The 17,336-nt window shown below is 44.3% G+C and overlaps 1 protein-coding gene across 1 annotated transcript in view; it reads left to right on the forward strand.

Annotated features, from left to right (window-relative positions):
• The window catches only part of SKP2 (S-phase kinase associated protein 2), a 32,757-nt gene that overhangs the window by 1,896 nt on the left and 13,525 nt on the right, over positions 1-17,336 (forward strand). Inside the window, exons 3-6 of the mRNA XM_058717544.1 lie at positions 10,243-10,354; positions 12,799-12,942; positions 14,229-14,363; positions 15,957-16,055. Coding sequence (XP_058573527.1) covers positions 10,243-10,354; positions 12,799-12,942; positions 14,229-14,363; positions 15,957-16,055 — 490 coding nt within the window. The remainder of the gene's footprint in view (positions 1-10,242; positions 10,355-12,798; positions 12,943-14,228; positions 14,364-15,956; positions 16,056-17,336) is intronic.

A 17,336-nucleotide genomic window follows, 5' to 3' on the forward strand; every position in this document is an offset into this window, starting at 1 on the left:
GGCATTGTTCTAGGTGTTAGGGATTGTTAGGGATTTGGCAACAAACAATGTAAACATTCCTGATCTCAGGAAGCTTCTGTTGGAGAGAGAGGATGCAACAGACATAATAAATGTGATATGTAGAATGTTAGAAAGTAATAAATGCCATGGCCCAAAACAAACATAGAACAAGTTGAGAGGGATTGGAAGTCCTGGGGTGGGAATATGGATTGCAGTTTTAAACAGGGTATTGAAGGGAAGCTTCACTGAGACATGAGCTTTTTAAGTAAAGGCATTAAGTGTGAGGAATGTGCCACGCAAATATCTTGGAGAAATGGGTTCCAAGCAGAGGGCATAGTCAGTGCAAAGACCTTGGGGCAGAAGCATGTCATGTTTGCTCAAGGAAGAAGGAAGACATGTGTGGAATGAGCTAAGGGTTGAGTAGTGGGAGATAAGGCTAGAGCTGGTATTGAGCAGAGTTGTGATGTGACCTTTTAAAAGGACACATTGATGGGATTAAACTGTAGGTGGTCAAGGGTAGAAATTTAGAGATTTGTTAAGAGGTATGGGGGTAGTAATAAGTGTCACGTTCTGGATAGATTCTGACGTTAGAGTTGACAGAATTAGGCCATTGAGGTAGTCTGTAGAAGAGGTGATCAGAGGCTAAACAGGAATTGGGTGGGTGATAGCAGAGAAGAAGAGACAGATTAAAGAAATATTGAAGACGAAGTCTTACAGAGCCGGGGTAAATAAGTATATTCCTTAGTCCTCCCATTTGACTATCTTTGAAAAAGGGTTGGTTGTTTGTTTGCTTTGCTTTAAAAAATCTGTTGTTTTGGGGTATTGACCCTTTCGTTAGGAATGAGAACCTACAGGTTATCGTCTGGAAATCTACATCAGGGGAGGGGGTGAATTAATTAGAAAGGCAATAAAGGATTGTGATCAAGTCAGACAGATCTGGCTTTGCATCCTAATTCTGCTATTTACCAACCTTGGGAAGTTATTTGAGCTCTCTTTGCCTTCATTTCTTTGTGAAATAGAATAATAATACCCACTTCATAGGTCGCTGTGAGGATTAAGGGAAAGAGCGCCCACAAAGCTCTTAGCATGTTGTGTGCACATAATACACAATAAGTAAATCCAGTTAATTTGGTCAACAAAATTTCTGACACTCATTTGGGAAGCTACTTCACTTTTTCTTTTGTCCTTAGTCCTGTTAGCCTGACCTGGTTAGTACAGAATTTTTTCTTTCAGAATTTAATGTTTCTGTTATTTTTAGCGTCTGGAGTGTAGCACTAGCAATTTGGTGTTTGACCAGCCAAATGTGGTGACAGACACCACATTTCTGCTAAGATGAGCATATTTTGATTAACTTGTCCAGGGCCAGTTGCTTTTAAACATTCAGTGTGATTCCTGTATGTCCTTCCGCATTCATACACAGAGATAGAGATGTATAAATAAAAAAGTCATTGTTAAGCAAGGCACTGTGGAAACAAGAGAGATTAAGGGATGGTTGCTGGCTTGTAGGACATTGCAAGTCAAGTTGAGGAGAAAGACAACACACCCTAAGAGAAGCTCACGGCAGAAGATGGCGACCAAAACACTAGCATCCAATGAGTAGTCTAGGTAGTAAGTGCAGTTGGAGGCCAGAGGAAGGGAACCCCTTGGGCCAAATTGAACCAGGTACAGCTTCCCAGGTGCAGAAGGGCTTCCAGGGTGATTCCCAGTGGACGTGGACAATCTTCCTCCTTCCACTCAGCAAAAGTGGAGGCTCTGAGGAGAGGGAAAGATCTGGAAATGGTCCACTCAATATGTCTACATTGTTAAAACTGACCTCAAATATATATGCCTGAAGCAAGAAGAGAAAAAACAATGTTTTATTTTTATGTTTGTTACTACCTAAGGGAGAGGCAGGAAGGAAAACTAATAATCTACTTCCTATGTGTGTGGAATTGCACACAATATAGACTGGCTAATTGGTATGGAGTGTGGAGAGGTGGATTCCCTGATGCAGGATGAGAGACAGCTGGGTAGAGGATTCCCAGTGGGCCTCCAGTGTCTGTCTTTCTGTCTGTCTCTCTGTCTCTGTCTGTCTGTCTCTCTCTCTCTCTCTCTCTCTGGATCATCATTCCAGGGAGTTTTGTCTGCAGTTGTCAAGACAGGTGGCTAATGGCTCTGCCAGGATTAGGGCAGAATAAGCCACACCTGCTTTATGTAGGGATCTGGTGACAGTGGCCCTGGGCTGGGAGTTTTTCCTGGTTCCTCCCTCAGCAGTCTCCCTGCAGGCCCTCAGCCAGACTCATACACATCTGGCAACTAAATCCTCCTCATCTTTTTATTTTGGAAGATAAAAACTGTGTGGCAAACGCTGTATCAGGACAGGTCTGTTTTGCCCTCGGGGTGAGTGTATGGAAGGAATTGGAAGTAAGTGGCCCAGTAGTGGGGTCAGTAACAAGCCCAAACAGGACAACTTCATTTTATTCATGTCATTAAATGCCTGTCTTGGTCCCTTTTCTCCCTACCCTCCGCCCCAGTGAAAACAGTGAAACACAGTGAAAACACCGTTGAACTAATTTGTTGATTAGCTTTCCCAGGGCTGTTAAACTGCTTGACATTCCAGAGCCTGCAGTGGTTCTCAGACTGGAGACTCTAAAGTTTAGTGTCTGCTGATATCCCCAAAGGAACTTGTTCAAAGTGCAAAATTCCTGAGATTCAGATCCAAGAAGTCCTGCCTTGAGCCCGGGAATCTGCTTTTTAATGCTCACAGGCAAACATTTTTCCTCCAATTTTTTTTTTTTTTTAAACCAGTAATAAATATATTTTACATTGCGATGCTGGGTGTGTGCCTGAAACAGAAATCTCACAAAACTGTAATTCCCCTTGCTAAGATACTTCCTATTGTGTTCCATTCCATTCTTTCAAAACAAGGCTGCTTCAACTGAATTGATTTCATGACTCACCAATGAATCTCAGCCCCCGGCTCCCAAAACTCAGCTCTGCAAGAGCCTTTATAGGGCCCTATGAGGCATCTCTTTGCCCCGCAGCTTCCTTTCATTTATTCATGCAGCCAGTAATTAATACTGAGCATTCTAGAGGTTACTAATACAGCAGTGAACGTAACAGGCAAAAGACCTCCTCTCAGACCTCTTAGAGAGTGTATATACTTTACCTTATTCTCCAAATCCTAATTTCCATGGTTTCTCCACTCTCCCCACATTTCAGAGTTGAGCAAGTTTCTTACAGAAGTAGAGGGTTCTGGGGCTGAGGGGATCATTTGGGACCTGCTTTTGTTTTACTGTGTTTTGCTTGGCAGAATGTTTGTGGTTTTTCAGAAAGGAAGCATAGATTGTTAATACCTAAAACAAGCTAACACAAGCAAATGTGAAGTGAGCCCCCACCCTTAAATATAAGAAACGGGAGGTGTGAGTGCTGGCTTATCCTTCAAGTCTAATTTGTTTATCCATGCTGAAGGAGAGGAGCAGTTTTGAGAGTCAAGAGTTTGTTTGTGATTAAGATTTGGAATTTTAATTTGAATCTGAGTGTGGGTGATGTTCCAAGAAATAAATATTGCAAGGAAGTTGAGTAACCTATAGGGGTGCCTGGGTGGCTCAGTCGGTTAAGCATCCGACTTCGGCTAAGGTCATGATCTCACAGTCTGTGAGTTCGAGCCCCGCATCAGGCTCTGTGCTCAGAGCCTGGAGCCTGCTTCGGATTCTGTGTCTCCCCCTCTCTCTGCCCCTCTCCTGCTCATGCTCTGTCTCTCTGTCTCAAAGATAAATGAACACATTAAAAAAAAAAAAAAAAAAAAAGATGAGTAACCTATACTGCAAAGATTTCATACATGGAAAATTCTTCAATAAGCCGCTCTCCCCAGAGGAGTTTGAGGCATGGGCAGTGGCGAAGTTATAGACGTGGACAGCTGGGTTTGCACGTGAAGGGTAAGTGGAAATGATGGTGGCTGAGGGTGACAGCCAGCAGGTTTGTGAATCTGGCCTGTTTTCACCCCTTCATGGCTCCAAAGTGTGTTTAACAGCCTTTGTGTAGTTGAAGACTGGTGGCCGTGGGCTTAAATAATTGTTTCCTTTTCTGTGCAGGGCTGGTGTGCAGCCTTCGGGGTGTAGAAGAGGTGAGTGGAGGAAAGTCCTGCTCTGGACTCTCCCATCCACTCAGGCAAACAGACCAGGCAGCAGAGGAGTCAGGAATCCAGGAAACAGATGGCTGATGTTTGGAGAATTAAGTATGGCAAGTAAAATTAGATTAAGCATATCACAAGCCTGGATACCAGCCGCTGGAGCTGGAAGACAGACTTCTGCCCCATCTGCTTATACAGCAGCCAGTCTCAGGCTTCAGTACCTCTAGCGAGGGGCCCTAAGGTCCATGTCCTGTGATCAACTGAGGGAGTCCTGGGGACTTGGCTGCCAGCTGGGGCGTGCATTTCCTTGGCCTTCGTTCCTTCCCTTCGGGAGCCAGCCTGCTTGATAACTCTTAGCATCTTTGTTTTACTCCCTCTCTCTGCCAGCCCTCCCTCCCTAGCCCTGATTGAGTTCTCTTCGCATTATAAGTCAGGTTGAATTCTTACCTTCCTCCGTCTTGTAGAGCATCAAGCACTTAGAACAGGGGAGAGTGTGGGATGTTAGAGCATCCTGTGGTAGAAAGGACATCATTTGGAGTCAGACCTGGGTTTGAATTCCCACCCTGCCACTTGCTAGTTGTGTGGCCTTGTCGCACTTGTGTGTTCTTCTGCACTCCTCCCACCTCCCATCTCACAAACTACTCGTGTACTGACCCAGGTACATTATCTTTTCGTCCTGGGTTTTTGTCTTCAGGCTTCTTGCCTCTGCATAGCAGCACCGTGCCATTCCTTTGCAGGTACAGGGCCCACACCTGCAGTGCCCTCTGCTACCTGGCCAGCCTTCACATAGCCACCTCTTGGGGCTCTGCACCTGCACCTCAGGGTGTGGGGTTTTGGCATACTCAGAGCAGCCCCAGCTTTGCCTCCTGGCTCTCCTGCCTAACAGCCAATAGCCCCTTGGTGAGGTTATTTAACCCTGCTGAGGCCAGTTTTCTTATCTGTAAGATGGCATGCTACTAAATACACAGGGTTGTTGCATTTAGAGTCAGTGTGCTTAAATAAATGCTCGAGACTTTAGGGCTTTCAGTAAATGGCAGTGTTTAAGTGTTAAGTTATGTATTTGTTTATTAGTTTGTCTCCAAGTGAGGCTGTTGGGCAGGGACTGTAGCTTACACCCAGCTCCCAGCACTTGTGCATTAATTAGGCACCCAGGAATGTTTGCTGAAGTGGAGCCATAGGCCAACCTTATCATTTTACAAATAAGGAAACTCACTGGTCCTAAGAAGCCAGCAGTCTTGCCTGTGTGTAGAATAAAGCCAGCATTCTTCTTTGGGCTGTCAGTCATTCCTTCGTGAAACATCATTTGAGTACTTTCTAATATTCATTGTCAGGCTCTCTCCTAGGCATTGGGTGTGTGGTATTTTCTTGATTAGCAAAGGGTAACTAGTCAACGCAAATGCAAACGCAGAATTGGCATATTCAGTTTGCATGAAGGGAGAGTAAAAGGTATGATGCATCTAGCAAAGCTTTATTGGATGCCAGTTACGGGCTTAGTATTGTGCGGTGTGCTGGGTGTGCAAATCTGGGTATGGGGGCTGTGGTGGTGATCTGTAACGCTCCTCTGAGGGGGTAACAAGTTTAAGCTGAGATCTGAAGGATGAGTAGGAGTTGGACGGACGAAGACATCCAAATTCTAGTGTTAACCTTACTAGTGTGCTTCACTGCTTAGCTTTGCTGTCCTCTGCAAACCTCTGTGTTCCTTGCTGCCAATAGTGACTAGTTTTCCTCCTCGCATTTAAAAAAAATTTTTTATTAGAGAGAGAGAGATCATGAGTGGGGGAGAGGAGCAGAGGGAGGGAGGGGGGAGAGAGAGAGAAAGAGAGAATCCCAAGCAGGCTTCATGGAGCCCAATGCGGGGCTAGATCCCACAACCCTGGGATCATGACTTGAGACGAAATCAAAAGTTGGATGCTCAACCAACTGAGCCACCCAGGTGGCCCTCCTCCTCGCATGTTAATTACCTAGCTCATGTTGTTCTAATTGTTTCTGATTTCTTGTATGTTCCCAATAAAATAGGCACCAAATTCAATAATTTATTTCTCCTGCCCTGCACTTCACAACAAGCCTCCCTAATTTCCTTTTCCACTGTCTTTAGAGGACGCATCGTGCCCCATCCATAGCCCCTTGAAGCTCAGCACTCCTTTATGTGCCAGGTTTTCTCCTGCATACAGATATGACTGCTTGATGCCTTTCTCTGGGCAGGCATGTGGGAGTTAACATTTCTGCCCCACTCCCAGAAGCCCACACCCAGTGACTGAGAGTTGTTGGTGGATTAATACCCCAGCACCCATGCTCTTGGCTGAGACAGACAGCTCTGGGGCAGGGTGCTACAGGGTCTCCTGGAGTCCCTGGCAGACTTGAACTCCACTTGGCAATGGCGATAACCTGCTGATTAACATTTCCCCGAATTAGCTTCTTTCCCTTCCATGTCTCTTCACTTTCCAATGCTTCCTGGGATTACTTAGCAAAATAAACTACTTGACTTCAGGTCCTCAGGATCTGCTTCTGGGGGTCCCAAACTTAGATAGAGGGCTGTTTGGGCCTCTTGGTCAATCACATGCTCCAGCCCTCATCCAAACCCTATTAAAACCCAGTGTGTTTTCAAATAAGTGAAATTCCAAGCAGCAGTGAAAAGTCATCACAAAAGGCAAATGTGCAGCTTTAATGGAGAGAGGAGAGAGATAGAGGCAAGAAGGAGAAAGGAAAGTTTGACTCTGCTGCTTGATGTCTTCCCTTATATTATTTAATCTCCACAGGGAACTACTTTCCAAAATAAATCATTTTATTCCTGTTCCTGCAGATGTAGAAACCGAGCCCGAGGGATTAGGTAACTTGCTCAGTATTCACAGACTTGGGCCACAGAGATGCATTCCCATCAGCATGCTTCCCTTCCAGTGGTTCTCACCCTCGGGGAGGCCAGGCACCTGGTGTCACGAGGAGTGGACAGATCGTAGTGCAAGCCCCAGTGTGGTCTCAATATCCTGGATTTGAAATAACGAAGCGTGTGACTTTGTTGCCAAATCCAATGCTAGAATCTGATCTACGTATTCAAGAGGCACCAGAGGTCAGGGAGTTCAGAAGAGTTAATGGAAGGAGAACTTAAGAAAAGCTAATGTATCAACTTTTTTGAATTTGGGAAGCAGAGCAGGAGCCGTATTTGAGAACCCCTGTCCTCTGTCCATGCTGAGCTTGGAGGAGCCTTGTGGTGAAGGGGGGTTGTTGCCGCACTGAGAAGCCTCAGGGTGATCTCCAGCTGCCTCCCTGCATTGTGGTCCAGGGTCAGCATGGATGGTCTGCCCTCATCCCTTTACTTCTGGTTTCAGGGCCTCAGTGAATCATTTTGTCCTCAGGGAGGGAGGGGCAGGCATTCATTGAGCAACTGCATATTTCCTCATTTTTCAGTAGAGCCCACTTCCTCCAGGAGGGCTTCTCTGATCTCTCCTCTACCACCATCCACTGCACAGCACAGCACAGCACTGTGATCCCTGTTGCAGCCCATTATGATACTTCATTGAAATTTCCCATTTGTGTCTCAAACCCTGAGCTGGCCATCCCTTTTCATATTTGTAGAACAGACACCCACAGATAGGACATGTTCAATAAGTATATGCATGTATATATCATACGAATGTATCAGACACCATGCGAGTTCCAGGAAATACAAAGATTATTTTTTTAAAAAATACTTTTTTGTTCCCAAGAACTCATGGCCCAGCAGGGGCAGGGGCTAAACAAATGAGTAAGTAAATAATAAAATTGTGGTTAAAAAAAAGTGACCCATTTTTGGTGATGTCATGGGAAGCCTTCCATAAAGCATTGGGGCTCTAATAGCAACTTGATTTTAAATTAATAGCAATCGGGGCAGGCACAGCACGTACAGGGCCTCTGAGATGTGGCGCAGAATGACTCATTCTATAAATTACAAGTAAGTCCAAATGGCTAGAACATATTTCTAGGTAATGAACCTAGAAAAATGAGTGGGTCCGTGACATAAATTTCATGCCAAGCAGTTTGAACCTTAGGCTACATATTTGGGGGGGACCATGGAGATGTTCAAACTTGGAAAGATTGCCCAAGAATACCACCCAGAGACAGCAAGTGCCACATTTATCACCCTCAGTGCTTTTCTCCATCATGTTCTCCACAGAGCCTGGTTCAGTGTACCTGTGCAGGAAATCCACCTTTTAGATAACGGGGAGGAGGGACAGTGTGTTAGTAATCAGGGTTCTCCAGAGATGTGGAAAAAATAAGAGATGTAGGGAGATGTATTATAAGGACTTGGCTCACACTATTACGAAAGCTGGGAAGTACCCAGGTCCACAGTGCAAAGGCGCAGGGACCAGGAGAGCAGATGGTTCCAGTTCACGTCTGAAGTCAGGAGATCCATGTCCCAGCTCAAAGGCAGGGAGAAAACCAGTTCTCATCAGGACTTGGATTGACTGAGATTCACTCACGTTGGAGAAGGGAATCTGTGTTTCTCAGTCGACAGACTCCAACGTTCATCTCCTCCAGGAACCCCTCACAGACACACCCATGATAGTGTTGAACCAAATATTTAGCCTGCCCCTGACTGGCTAACTGACCCAGTCAAGCTGACATCAGTCCTGTGAACCATCACAGAAGGGAGAGGATAGCGCTAGACTTGGTGTACAATAGCGAGTGGAGGTACAGGGAGACTGACTAGGAAGGTGAGTTACTGAACTGATCTAAACACTCAGTATTTCTTCCATGTATACCTGTTTCCTTCTTGGCCATTGTCCTATTATCCTGATCTTGTGGGTTACGTTCTGTATGTTCCTATGTAAGAGTTCTATTTAGACATTGCTTTTATAAGACAAAACTCATCTTAAAATATCCACCTTTTCCCCCCTTCAGTTTTGTTTTGTTTTTAATGTTTTTGTTTGAGAGAGAGTGTGTGCAGGGGAGGGCAGAGAAGGAGACACAGAATCTGAAGCAGGCTCCAGGCTCTGAGCTGTAAGCACAGAGCCTGACACAGGGCTCAAACTCGCAAACCATGAGATCATGACCTGAGCCAAAGTAGGACCCTTCTACTGACTGAGCCACCCAGGCGCCCCTCCAGTTTTTTGTTTGTTTGTTTGTTTTTTAACACAGCCCAAGCAATCCTCTCAGAACTTTCTGTGCTCCGCGCTCTCTGGTGGTTCCTCACAACATTCAGAGTCAGAGCTGAAGGTCTCATGATGTAGAGTCCTGCATGACCTGGCCCCAACATCTCTCATCTTCTGTCACCTCCCTGCTCATTCTTCTGTTCCTCAAAACAAACATTCTGTTCCCTGTACCTAGAAAACATGGCTCCCTAATTTTGTGCAAGCCTTTGCTCAGTGATCGCTGTCTCAGTGAGGCCTTCCTTGACCGCTTTGTTGAGATTCTGAACACTGGCCCCTGTACCTCCTGTCCTCTCTTTTACTCTGCTTAACTTTTCTGCATAGCACTAATCAATTTTTCCAGATCTTGTAATTTATTTTTACATGTGTGATTGTTTCCTCCCACTAGAATGTAAGTCCCGTGAAGCTAAAATGCTTTGTCTATCTTATTTATTGCTCTCTCCCCAACACCTAGAATGCTCCCTGGCACCATAGTAAATAGAGAGATAGATGAAAGCACCCTTCTGATAGTGCACTTGTAGGCAAATGGACTTCTGAGTGCTTTCTGTAAATCTGAAAGAAAGAGGAAAAAACTTCATTTGCCTTGTAGATAAGGTCAATACTTGATGGCTGAATCCACCACCGAATCCACTTCTGAGAGAAACCAGGCATTTCTTAGCCATGGAGGGCATCAGTGTCTTAGACATTATTGTATGCCATGGAGGGGGGACTTGCTCTGTACCACCTTTAATATAGCCATTACTAAGGTTGGCCAGCAGATGCTGAAGGGAAAAATGATATGAAAAGTATTCTTGGTTTTCTCTTTTCTCCTTTGCTGAGAAGGTGTGGTGCCTCACCGCAGGGTACGGAGACAGTGGGTGAACAGAAAAACAATTGTGGGATGAGTAATTCGATTACCCTGTAAGTTAAATGTTGTGTATCCTTTAAGTGCATGAAAAGACTCAGTAGACTTAATTGGGTGAATGAGTGGTGATTAGAATCAAGACACATTGTTTTTCTCCCTCAAAGGTGTTTCATGGGACTCCCTTCCGGACGAGCTGCTCTTAGGAATCTTTTCCTGTCTGTGCCTCCCTGAACTCTTGAAGGTCTCCAGTGTTTGTAAGAGGTGGTATCACCTAGCGTAAGTATTTTTTACCCCTTTTGGTTTATGTGTGGAAGGAGAAAAGAAGGGTTATTTATTTATTCATTTGGATCTAGTGAAACTAGAAAAACAAGAAAAATACAGTACCACAAAGCAAACTAGGTATCTTCATATATTAATAATAGTGACTTCGTTTCACAGCGGAAGGGAAGAGTCTCCTGGAGGTGTAAACATACCCACCTCGGAGAACTTTTTCCTGTATTATTGCTGGTTGGATGCCGACTCTCGACCAGGTGATGTTCTAGGAGTGAAGGGGGATGCCAACGGTTTCTCACACCCATGGGCCAGGCAGTGAGCGCAGAGGGGAGAACACAGGTCCTGGTATTAGATCCAAATGCGAACCCAGTCTCTGCTACCTAGTACTCTGGGACCTTAGTGATGTTCTTGACACTTCTGAGCCTCGGTCCCCCCATATATACAATGGAGATCGTAGTACCTTCCAGACAGTTAGGAGGATGAAGCATAAAGATGGCGGTGCAGTGCCTGGCTCGTGGAAGCGTGTAGCACGTGGAAACCAATAGTTACGGGTGTCTCTGTTGGTTCGGGATTGCTGCTTTTCAAGTGTTAACGGTGAGCTGCACAGGGAACGTCTTGGTGAGTTGGAAGGCAGTAACAGGCCAGAAGTGGGGGAAGGCTTTGTTTGCAGTTAGAACTTTTGTCCGTTCTTCACCACCTGTCCTCCCTGGCCAGCCACTAGCCATCCTTTGCGCTTAAAGGCCATCTATCTCTCTTCTCCCTGCACATCTCTGGAGTTCTTATTGTGAGCCAGCAAGAGCCCCTTCCCGTCCATTCAGGGGTGTGTGGGCAGTAAGACGCCCCGGGTATTTACAGAGTGGGTTGTTTGCTTAGAAGAGCCACGGGGAGGTGTGCACCCCTGGAATGCTGGAGCCAGTGGTGGCGGAGTTTCCCTGATCCCTCCATAAGTGACCCCATATTGATTTTCTTTCAGCCAGCTCTCCTCTTCATGCAGAGTCTGTTAATCTTTGTATCAGTTGTCATAAAAGCAATAACCAGCATTTATTAAGCACTTGTTATGTGCCAGGTACTGTAGTCGTGCCTTCTTGTTAATAGAAGTCAAATAACACGTTGACAGTTTCTTTATGCAGCGATATTTCAAAGCCCTGCCGGTGGTCTGCTTATTTCAAGTAATATTAAAGAATAAAATTCTAGTAGGCATTGAAAATGTTCCCTCATGTGCTTGATCTCATGTTTTCTTTTTTTTGTTAAGTTGAATTAAACTGTGGCTATTATACAGCCCCCTGGTTTACTGTTCAGTACATTTTAGTACCTCATTTTTGCTTTAGAAACACTATCCAAAATCTAAGTAATATTTTTCCTTTTTCCTTTCACATTAGTTCATACAACTACATATATTTCCATGCATGTATATACGTTTTTTGTTTTTGTTTTTAAGCTTAAAGGGTATTGTAAAACAGCCAAACTCCTTTTTAGGGTTCCTTTTTCCTAGTAGATATTTGATAGTACTATTTCTTAATAAAGTACAGTTGACCCTTCAACAACATGGGGGTTTGGAGCACCGACCCCACCCAGCTTAGTCAAAAATCCACATATAACTTTTGACTCCCCAAAAATTTAACTATGAATAGACTACTATTGACCAGAAGCTTTACCCATAACATAAACAGTTAACACAGGTTTTATATGTTATATGCGTTGTATACTCTTATTCTTACAATAAGGTAAGCTAGAGAGAAAATGTTAAGAAAATCATAAGAAAAAATACATTTACAGTACTGTGCTATAAAAAATCTGCATGTGGGGCACCTGGCTGGCTCAGTCGGTTAAGCGACCGACTTCGGCTCAGGTCACGATCTCGCGGTCCGTGAGTTCGAGCCCCGTGTCGGGCTCTGCGCTGACAGCTCAGAGCCTGGAGCCTGTTTCAGATTCTGTGTCTCCCTCTCTCTGACCCTCCCCCGTTCATGCTCTGTCTCTCTCTGTCTCAAAAATAAACGTTAAAAAAAAAAAAAAAATTAAAAAAAAAAATCTGCATGTTAGTGAACCTGCATAGTTCAAACCCATGTGCAAAGGTCAGCTATAGGGCTAACCTCCCTCCTTTTAGTTATATTTACATGTTACTTAGGGTGATTGTGGTAACTCATTTATGCTTATCAAAAACAGCAGGTGGGATCATTTAGGCAACTTTGAACCTACCTACCTATTCAATAATGTATATTGAAATACATATATAGATGAAGATGGAAGCTAATCTGTGAGATGAGCAAGAAATGGTCAATAGTATCTCAAAAGTATCATAGCTAATTGTATTATCAACTCAGAAACACAGCTTCCTTCGGAATTTGCTTCAAGGTGATTTATGGCCATCTCCCCCTTGTTCTGTAACAGTGGTGAGAGCCTCTGGTATCCAGTGCCCCTGACTTAACTAAGGACCTCCTCTTTTCCAGGTTTGATGAGTCCTTGTGGCAGACCTTGGACCTCACAGGTAAAAACCTGCACCCGGATGTGATTGGCCGGCTGCTGTCTCGAGGGGTGGTTGCCTTCCGCTGCCCACGATCATTTGTGGATCAACCATTAATTGAACATTTCAGGTAAAAAAAAAAAAAACTAGAAAAGACAATTTCTAAATCTTGAGGTAGAAGCAGATGAAAACTTACGTTTTTTCTGTGTCCAGCCTTCTGGCCTATGACAAGTCAGCTATGCAGTGGAATGTTAAGTGCATGCTTTGCTGTATGGCCTTTATGTTGAAACTTGGCACTGCTTACCGTGATCCCATTCCCACTTTAAGTCAGGGTTACTTACGGGCTCTTCCTGAGAGTCAGAGATGCACATTTTGCTTCTCAAGGGGGTGGTCCTCAGCAGATGCTCCTCGTGAGTCGCTTGAGGCAGGGGCCGTGCACAGTACTCAACCAGCCTAGCTCTTGCCACACTGGCCAGTTCTGATAAAGACAGTGTGTGAGGAGTCTTCCTGGATTTTGTAGCTCTGGGTTTCTGATCCAATGGTAGACAGATTTGCAACCTGAAAGAAATGCCCTCTTTTTGTTTGCTTTTTGGAATGTTTTTGAAAAACTGCTTCTCTTTTCCTCGTAGTTTTGCAGTATGGTTTAATGCCATCCCAAGCTTGAGTGGGATGACTAGATACTGAACAGAAAGATAAGCTAAAAATGGCAGAGTTAAGGACAAAACAGGGATCCCAACTCTAGTTCTTTCCCCTTCCCTCCATGGTCATATGACTGCACCCCTCTTCCACTGGTGTTTATCCTTCTCCCATGGCTATTCCTTCTGGGTCTTCTTCACATGTGCCTCTTTTTCTGCTACTCTGGGGTCTGTCCCTGGCTGCCTTCCTCGATCCACACACTGTCTGGACACGCTGTCATACACCCACAGTTGTGCCAGAACCTTCCAATCCTCTTCTCTGGTTCATCCCTCTCTTTCAAACAACTAGGTCCAATTACCTAGAAACTTCCACACCTGTGTTTCCTCCAGGCCTCTCAATATTAACCCTTTACAGCTTGCTCTTCTGCTGTCTTTTCTGTTTCAGTAATTCACTCACTCACCTTTGCCTCGAGGCATCATACGCAGAATCTTCTTGTCGGCCACCTCCAGCTCGTTCTCATGATGCCCACTGACTAATTTCCTAAGCAAAATGGGCAGCACCATTTTGACCTGGCAGAAATCCTCCTGAATTTTAAAATGAGTGAGGGAAAGGAGTTACTAGTAGCAATTATTTTAAGACCAAAATTGTACTTGAAATGTGTAGTAAGGATCCTGTTTGTGATTGGCTGCTCATTTGGGGAGGGGATGAGGTTGGATTTGATCTGGAGGTACTTGTGTGGGCCACCTTACGTAGCCTCTCTTTTCTCCCGTCTGTGTTCAGCTCTTTCCGTGTGCAACACATGGATCTGTCCAACTCTGTAATCGATGTGTCTACCCTCCACGGCATTCTGTCCCGGTGCTCCAAGCTGCAGAATCTAAGCCTGGAAGGCCTCCAGCTGTCAGATCCCATTGTCAAGTGAGTGGCCGTCAGAAACATGTCCCACAGGCAGTTGTTTTCTGTATGTTAATTTTGTTTCTGGAATATATGTGGGGTGCCCTTCTGTCCATCTCCAGATGGACTCAAAGTATCTGTGCTTCTGCAGTACTGTGCGGGACTCATCCAGGCAATGCAAGTTGGCATGCTAACTATATGCCAGGCCTTATGCGAGGTTCTAGACAAGCAAGAATGAATAGAGGCCCACTCCCTGCCCCATTCATGGGAGAGACAGATAATTACAGTGCAGTGTGTTTGTTAGATGCATGCATCCCACAGAGAGACCTAGTTAAATTTAGGGAGGGCAGCCTCCTCAGAGGAAGTGACTCTTAAGCTGAGTATTGCAGATATTCAGGTTGGAGATTCCCATGTGACAAGGTAAAGAAGCAGTCTAGGTAAAGCCGCCTGTGCAGTTCTAAACTCTGAAGTAGTTGGGAACTGCTGGAGTGTAGGGCACAGTGAGGAGGTGACAGGAGGTGAGGACCCGATCATAATGGGCCCCTGCCATGCTATAAGAAGTCTGGACTCCATGATAGGCACTGAAGAGGGAAGTGTCGTAAAGAGAGTGGATCTGAGAATGGAAGGAACATGTCAGAGTTGAAATTTAGGAAAATAACTTGTTAGGCACCTTGGCAGGTTAATCAGACAAGGAAAAAACTAGACTACTTAAGACGGTTTTGTCTTCACTCAGGTAAGAAATGATGAAACGTGATGTAAAAAATACATAAAATTAACTACCAACATTTATTGGGCACTTTCAAAGGTCATCTCATAAATTCTCACAGCAACCTATGATGTAAGCTGTTGTTCAGATATGAAAACTGAGGCACAGAGAGGTTGAATAACTTGTCCAAGGTCTCACAGGTAGTTAAGTGGCAGAACCAAGATTTGAACTTGGTTATAGATTGTGATTCCAGAACTCTAGCTCTTAATCACTGAATTCCACTAACACAAGGCATTTGAGAATGCAGAAGAGAGGGCAAATTTGAGAGAAGTTTAATTGAAAGAACCTGGAGACTTGACAAGTAAAAGTGTGCCTACAAGTTAGTGCTAATCATGGATGAAAAAGAAATAATGTTTATTCCATCATTCTTTTCTTTTTTTAATTTAAAAACTACATTGGGGCTCCTGGGTGGCTCAGCCAGTTAAGCGTTCCACTCTTGATCTCAGCACAGGTTTTGATCTCAATGGTCATGAGTTCAAGCCCCGCATTGGGCTCCACGCTGGGCGTGAAACCTACTTAAAAAAATAATAAAAAATAAATAAAACTACATTGATTAGTATTTCTTGTGTGCTTCCTTTGTGCCAGGCATGTACTGAGCCCTCTATCACATTATATAATTTAATCTTAACAACCCTACCAAGAAGGTACTGATACTGCCATTTCACAGATGAATTAACTGAGGCAAAGCATCCTGCTTGGTGTCATACAGAGTGAGACAGGAGTTGAAACTCACTTCTGGCTCAAAGCCCTGTGTGTTTGAGTACTTAACTTCTCTAGCCTGTTTTCCTCAGAATGCTTACTAATTGAGTAATAGTGCGTATTGGTATTCTGACATTTTCCTCCTTTTCCAGTAACCTAGCACAGAACTCAAATTTATTGCGACTAAATCTTTCTGGGTGTTCTGGATTCTCCGAATCTGCCCTGAAGACTTTGCTGAGCAGCTGTTCCAGGTAAGAATGATGTGAGATTTGATTATAGAACTGTTTTGGCAAATATACAACTATCCCTCCCATGAGAGTAGAATCGAATATATTTCTTGAGCTCTTCCTGACTCTGTGCTCCTGATGGTAACACAGCATCCATCCTTTACCCTCTGAACTTTCTGTTCAAGCTGAGGAGGCAGATCACTTGGGTTTGCTGGGGATACTTGTATAGTGATCCCCCTTCTTTTTTTACTATTAAAATAAGGGAAATTTAGTACTGTGTTTATCAACAGTCCGGTTGAGATTAATCTGTTTATATGTGACTATGCAGTCAGGCCTTTTCCCTATAATATCTGTAGACCTAACTTATGCAAATATCATAAATTTGGGTGGCTCCATGAAAAATAATTTTTGTGTCATATAATAATGTTAGTATATAAATAAAGGCTACAGTTACAGATACTACTAAATGGGAGGGGGACATGGCTCACAGAATACACAATACTGTGTTGTGTGTGTGCATTTGTGTGTCCTTTTTAATAATTCTTAATCTTTCTACTGTAGCATTGTATGTGTGTCTCTTTAAATTTTTTAATGTTTATTTATTATTTTGAGAGAGAGCACAAGCAGGGGAGGGGCAAAGAGAGGGAGACACAGAATCCGAAGCAGGCTCTAGGCTCTGAGCTGTCAGCACAGAGCCTGACATGGGGCTCGAACTCACCAACTGTGGGATCAGGACCTGAGCCGAAGTCGGACACTTAACTAATGAACCGACCACCCAGGCACGCCCGTATATCTCTTTAATCTGTTGAAAGTAGATTACCTTTGGATAAAAATGTTCTCAGTGAAGTAAAATGTGTAACCCTACATTTATTCAGCAGCAACCCTATTCAGGAATAGGTTTTGTGGTTTAAGGGTTGGATATTGTCTTTGAATCCTTCATTTGCTCAGTTAGCAGAGGCCAGGTAAGATGAAGTGGCTTTTTGCAATGTCAGCATTTCTTTATTGGGAATCCCTGGTATAATCCACCGATACATATTTTTTTAGTGTCTCGAGTGATTGTTCAGTCTCTGGTTGTTTGCTAACAACATGGTTGGTTGAAAAAGAAAACAGCCTAGAGTTTCTCCATCTAGTCCTGTAATGAGGTTTGAGCCATCTAGAGGAGAGTGTTCCTTCCATTTCCAGAAGGGGGCATCACTCACTAAGGCAACTTTCTGAGGCAAACCAGGGCAGCGGAGTGTGTCAGGAGGGGAGAAGGCAGTTTCAGGTGAGCAGAGGGAGGTAGCTGCTTAGAGAAGCAGAGGTTCT

The sequence above is a fragment of the Neofelis nebulosa genome, chromosome 1, assembly GCF_028018385.1.
Source record: "Neofelis nebulosa isolate mNeoNeb1 chromosome 1, mNeoNeb1.pri, whole genome shotgun sequence".
Taxonomy (NCBI): domain Eukaryota; kingdom Metazoa; phylum Chordata; class Mammalia; order Carnivora; family Felidae; genus Neofelis; species Neofelis nebulosa.